Source organism: Echiichthys vipera (assembly GCF_963691815.1).
Source record: "Echiichthys vipera genome assembly, chromosome: 17".
NCBI classification, from domain to species: Eukaryota; Metazoa; Chordata; class Actinopteri; order Perciformes; family Trachinidae; genus Echiichthys; species Echiichthys vipera.
Window position 1 is genome coordinate 17,396,983 of NC_139842.1, and position 6,183 is coordinate 17,403,165.

General features: G+C 42.7%; 1 protein-coding gene across 1 annotated transcript in view; it reads left to right on the forward strand.

Moving 5' to 3' along the window:
* srcin1a (SRC kinase signaling inhibitor 1a) overlaps positions 1-5,860 on the forward strand; it is a gene marked incomplete at its 5' end in the record, with an annotated part of 31,298 nt that extends 25,438 nt beyond the window's left edge. Inside the window, 7 exons of the mRNA XM_083931471.1 lie at positions 731-906; positions 1,810-1,940; positions 2,261-2,408; positions 3,667-3,973; positions 4,132-4,393; positions 4,725-4,864; positions 5,595-5,860. Of these exons, the coding sequence (XP_083787597.1) occupies positions 731-906; positions 1,810-1,940; positions 2,261-2,408; positions 3,667-3,973; positions 4,132-4,393; positions 4,725-4,864; positions 5,595-5,780 (1,350 nt within the window). The 3' untranslated portion in view covers positions 5,781-5,860. The remainder of the gene's footprint in view (positions 1-730; positions 907-1,809; positions 1,941-2,260; positions 2,409-3,666; positions 3,974-4,131; positions 4,394-4,724; positions 4,865-5,594) is intronic.
* Positions 5,861-6,183: the final 323 nt, after the last annotated feature.

Genomic DNA, 6,183 nt, shown 5'->3' on the forward strand with positions numbered 1-6,183 from the left:
GCTGTAAATCCCTGAGGTCTTTGTTTTGAAAAGCCTAGGCGACAGCAATTCTCCTCCACGCTGTCCTGTTGTTATGCCACAGTGGCAGTGATAGCAAATTTCACAACCTCAAAAAGCTATTTCATAAGCAGTGCTGGATTAAGGTGGTCATGGGCCCCTAGGCTACTGTTTGTTTCGGCCCCCCACGTTATTAATCATGCTTTATCAGAAAAATCCCACTAGAACAGAAGAAGAGTCTGCAACATTCAAAATTGGAATTTTCTTTTGTAGATCTTTGTCCTGTTGTTCTTTCAGACGTTGTGCTTTCCTTTTTTCGTGCTCCGCTATCACATTTCCTTTCTGACATTTTGCCGCTATACTCAGTAACAGTGAGGGATTTGACAACAAACTTATGAACCCGGCCACATGATGGAAGCTAATTGGGTAAATATGTCCCGTATATATCCAATTAGTGACTTAATTTTTTTGTAATGTTTCTAAGGGCCCCAATAGAAAGCAATTGTTTTTCCCCCATTGTAGTAAATTAAAAATGTTTAAAATAGTCTGGCCAATCTGGGGCCCCTGCACACTTGGGGCCCCTACAGTAGGCTGCAGCCTAGGCCACCTCTGCTCATGAGGGAAGCGAGGCTAACATTGATACAATTCATTTCCAAGTAGTCGCTGAGTGCACAGCATGCACTGCAGACGTGAGAGCACTATGTGTTAACATTGCATTTGAATGTGTGTGCAGATGGAGAACCAGGATTCAGTGCGGACTCTGTTAAAGCGGACAGAGGCGGAGCTTAACGTGCGCGTGGCCGACGCCCTAAGGAAGCAGGAGGATCCTCTGCAGAGACAGCGCCTTCTGGTGGAGGAGGAGAGACTCAAGTACCTCAATGAGGAGGAGCTCATCATCCAGCAGCTCCAGTGAGTAACAGGATAAGAATAATGTCCCCTCCGTAAATCTCGAGTTTTTTAATCAATAATAAGCCTAACGTTAGTATGATTCTTCCACAGTACCAATATTAGTGATCTCCTCTGTATATGGGATATATAAAATGACAGTTACAGTATGCCGTGTACGATTATCACGGATTTCATAATCGCTTCAAACATGACACAGTTCATATCTGTTTTATAATTAGATGACTCACAGGGTGACACAGTGATAGGATGAAATTGTAACTGTAATTAAGCCCGGCATAGAGCAAGATGCTTATTAAGATCGGAGGTATAAGACGATCCAGCAACTAATTGAAGTGACTGCAAAACCGGAGCAAAGATTTATTAATCAGATAAGTTGCTTCTGTCTCATATGTGGATATAAGTCCTGGATCTCTCCGTGAGCAGCACAAGACTTCCTGAATCTCACTCTGAGCAGCATTTTGATTGCAGACTAATTGGTTGAACTGTTAGCTGATCTCTGCTAATCAATGTTGGTTATTCAGTCTGGCTAATGGCCAATTTATTGTTGCTTAATTATACATTAAACTTTCATTCCTTACGTAATTTAAGGCGGATTTATATGACATATGACCACCTATGACCAGACCAGACACTTACTGGATATTAGAGCTGAACAAACTGATTTGACTCTTTTCCACTTTTTACCTCAGTTGTTTCTAAACTTTTGAAGACTGATCCACACTCCTCCAGTTCAGCTGTCCAGATCTGTTGATCTCGCAGCCAATTAACTGAGAGACAGTTTATTGGCTGAAGTTATTTTTTCCCCTGAAACCCAACTAGCATAATTCTTAGATAAATATTCAGTCCAATTTAAGTGAAGCGGCGGAATCTCTGGTGTTCAGCCTTCTGTCTGTTCCATCTCAGCGACCTGGAGAAGTCAGTGGAGGAGATCCAGAAGGAGTCGTCTGTCAACCACAAGCTGGTGACAGTGCAGGAGCTGGAGGAGAAGGCCACCGTTCTGAGAAAGTTGGGGGAAACACTCACAGAACTGAAAAGTGAGTCACGCTGGCACATTTCACATTCTGTGCACAGGCACAAAACAGAAAACAGTCTTTAACTCAACTCAGGCAGACAGTTTATAAAACACTAATTACTCACCAAAGAACTGAGTATCCTTTAGTCACCCACAACCAATCAAACATTTAATCACTCTCAGTTTGCTCATAGTCTTAATGAACTCCCTTACCATTTACAGCAGTTCAAAAATGTTGTGTTTAATTACCACAAAAGGCTTTCAGCACATTTCACAAGTGGAATTGATTTGTTTGGAGGAACAAGGTTTGCTTCCTGTGTTACTTCTCTTCTTTCCCTGCAGATCAGTTCCCAGGCCTGCAGAGTAAGATGCGGGTGGTGCTCAGGGTGGAGGTGGAGGCCGTCAAATTCCTGAAAGAAGAGCCACACAGGCTTGATGCCCTGTTAAAACGCTGCAAGACTGTAACTGACACCCTCGCCACCATGCGCAAGTATGAGCCTGCTTCGACTGAGAGCAACAGTACATCAGTACCTTTCTAGCCGTTTTCCAAAGTTTCTCTTTCATACATGTTGCACACAACAGAAAATTCTCCGTGTCTGAAGCATTCTCAGTTACTGTAAATACTCCGTGTATACTGATCTACACGAGGGTGGTGCCTGGGTAGAGCTTGCAGGAGGCAGGACATGATGCAGATTACACCATGGTCACATAGCCCGTTCATAACTTGGTCATAAACAACCAAGTTTGTTGCCATTCCTTAAGTTTGTCTGACAATTTTGGGGTCTGCCCTTACCGTCAGAAGTTCCCGAAACTAGTGATTTAAGGTTTGTACTGTATGCGAGAGAGGCTTTATTGTTGGATTAAAAAGAGCAGAATGTAAAAAAATTTTTTATTACCTAGTCCTTACATTGATATGGAGATGGAAAAGTTTTTAAGTCCTATAAAATCTTATAAATGCTGATGAAAGTGCATTTGTGGTCAAATTCTTACATAGTGACACACAGTGAAATATGACCGACATTAGCTGACAGGGAAACGTACCCATTGTAATCAATTCAGGGAAGGCTTTTCCGTTTGTACCTCTGCCAAAGGGATTATGTTTTCACCCCTCTTTGTTTGTGTGTCAGCAGAACATTATGGATTTTCATAAAATGTAGTGGACAGACAGGCCTTGGACCAAGGAAAATTGATTAGATATTGCTGTTGAATCAGATCAGAGATTTCCGCCATTAAACATTTATTGTTTTAAGCCAAAGCTTTTAAAACCGGCAGAGACAGAGAGATGAAATCATAAAAAAAAGATGCCCTGAAGGATGCATTCAAGCAGCTAGCGTTATGTGACCGCTTGGCTCTCTGCCTACCACCCTAATGAAGGCTCTTTTCAGCCACATGAATAAATACTTTTTAATTTTATGGTAAGTGTGGACTTGGACTTTTAAAATGTACCCTTCAGCATTCTGTCGTCTATCGCCTAATCAGCCTTGTGCCCAAAAAAAACTAACTCTCCAGTTTAATTAACCTCACTGATCAAAAAGAGCTTATCACATTATTATTTCTCTCTCTTCTTTTTGGGTAAAAGAGAGATAATTGGAGAATGGTTTAGTTCTTGCAGAGGTTTTCACCCCTCACAGTGTTTTTAATGTTTTGGGCTTTGAGCAACAATTGTTTTCGTTTCATGACACGTATCATTCATGTTTTAGTTTGTGTTACATTCCAGAGAGTTGATTAATTCATTCATCTTCCTCCAGACAAGCCAATGAGGGGGTGTGGAAGAAACAGGAGGACTACTCTAGTCCTTCATTAAAGCACAACGACGACTTGCGAAAGTTTTCAGACTTTGACATCCCCACCAGCCCTCCACTCACCATCAATGACCTCGGGGGAGGCAACAGCTTGTCTAACTGGAGCCCCCACACCAGCCTGAGTCGTGTCCACGGGAACCTGTCTGGCTCTCACAAGGACAATCATCCTCCTGTTCCCCACAAAGGCAAAGCCCTGGAGGAGCTGGAACGCCGCGCTTTAGCTGACAAAGCTTTGTCTGTGGAAGTCCGACTGGTAGGAATTATTTTTGCTTCTTTTCACCTTTCCTCTGTTTTCACTGCTCACTTAGACTGCATAACAAATCATGTCACAACATAGTTCACAGCAGTACTGCAACAGCACATTGGCTGTGCGTTTTTTGATTAGTTTAGATAAATCTCTGCTCTTCACAGGCAGCAGAGAGGGACTGGGAGGAGAAGCGAGCCAGTCTGACCCAGTACAGCGCCCAGGACATCAACCGGTTGCTGGAGGAGACCCAGGCTGAGTTACTGAAAGCTATTCCCGACCTGGACTTTGCTGCCAAGCAGATCAAGCCCTCCACCAACACACCCTCTTCCCAGAACCCCCAAAGTGGGGTAGGAATCGCAGAGCACCGAGTCAGCAAGCCCCAGCACAAGCTCTCTGGGAAAGAGGGAGGATCGAGGCGTGGCTCTGGTGAGTTGGGTTCAGTGCTTCATTCTACATCATTATCATGCATCATTGTCAAGCGAAAACCTTGCCCCTTCAAATTGTCAGCTTTTCAAGAGCTAAGAAATACAGTTTTGTTTTCAGGGTAGGCATTTTAAAATGAAATAAGTTTTAGTTTTGTAAACTGCAGGTCATTAGATTTTCTTAAGAACATTTTTTCCCTAAACTTAAATAAAATATGAAAATCATGAAAACTGGAGATACAGTATAAATGCCTGCAAACGCCTCATAGCTAGCTCTAAAATCACTGTCACTGTATGAATCCTTTCTCAACCTGCCTGAATTCGTTTCTTTGCAGACGAGTTGACAGTGCCGCGGTATCGCACAGAGAAACCCTCCAAGTCTCCTCCTCCTCCACCACCTAGACGCAGTTTCCCATCTTCTCCAGGAATAACCAGCCGCAGCGGAGAGCCCCTCATTCCTGGAAAAAGCATAAAAGTAAGACAGATGAAATTCACAGGCGTACAGTTCTAACAAGTGTTAAAGGGGGATTCGGCAAGTGGGAGAATCCTGTTAAAACTCCTTCCACCACCACACTAAATTCCATTCTCAAATTTAACATTTTAAAGTTTCTTTAGAGTTCATCAGTTACTTTTGGACATCACATAAATCACCTTCGCATCTAAATTAGGACTTGTGTGTGAATAGCGCATCACTTCCAGCAAACTTCACGGAGAACAAAGAGGGCAAAACTGTATATCTGTTCTGTTTTAATGTAACATTCTTCTGGTTTAGCACAGCTAAAAGCACAAAAACACTGAATCCGTCAGCACCATTAGCATGCCGTACTCTACCGAGCCTGTTTTTAACCAGTAAACCACTACTTCTGTTAGACTGACTTTGGTGCCGGAACACAGTTCCAGATCATTCTGGCCCACTTTAATATCTGAGTTGTATTATGAATGTGCATCAAAGTGCATCGACATTTTATGTGCATAAAGTAGGGATTGTGCAATTAAAAACAATTATTCATCAAATTGACAATGTTTAATTTCTCAAAGATCTCTCTCAGAGGTAAATATCAACAGATTATTTTTCCCATTTAGAGAGAAGGTTATCAGTGCTAATCTATTGTTTTGTAGACCTGAGGAATATTTTTGTGTTTGTTGACACTGTAAGCCTAAGATATGTTAAAACTTTTAAAAGCCTTCTTTTTTTGCAATTGTAGAAGTCTGAATCTGAAGAGACTGAAGGCCAGAAGCCTCATGTGAAACTCAGGAGGGCTGTGTCTGAAAACCCCCGCCCTGCGTCTACACCCCCCACACTTGCCTCTGGGGACAAGGAGGAAGGAGAGGAGGAGAAAATTGCTGCAGAATTGGAGGTAAACTCAAACATGGGTTGTGCATTATGTTGATTATACACTCAATAAACCGTTGTTCAATGACTTGGAAAACGACACTCTTTTTATCATTTATGTTTCGTCCACAATCTGCTGCTGACTTTTGCATGCACGTATTCTCACAAGCAGACATGCTCATCACCAACATTACCACATGTTCAAGCAGCAGGTGCCATATGTCCCCCCCTGCCCCTGGCACTGGGAGAGCCCAAAGATCACACACTGCTCAGTCACACACATCATCACCCAGGGCTCACAGATCACAACCAGACAGATGGACCCTGATTGCTGCTTGGACTGTGTTTGAGATGGCCTGCCTGAAATTTGATGGAACATGGAGTCAATGAAAAACGATTTTTGATTATTCAGAGGCAGTTGTGTTTTTATCCCGCAATTTACGACCACTTTGAACCTCCCA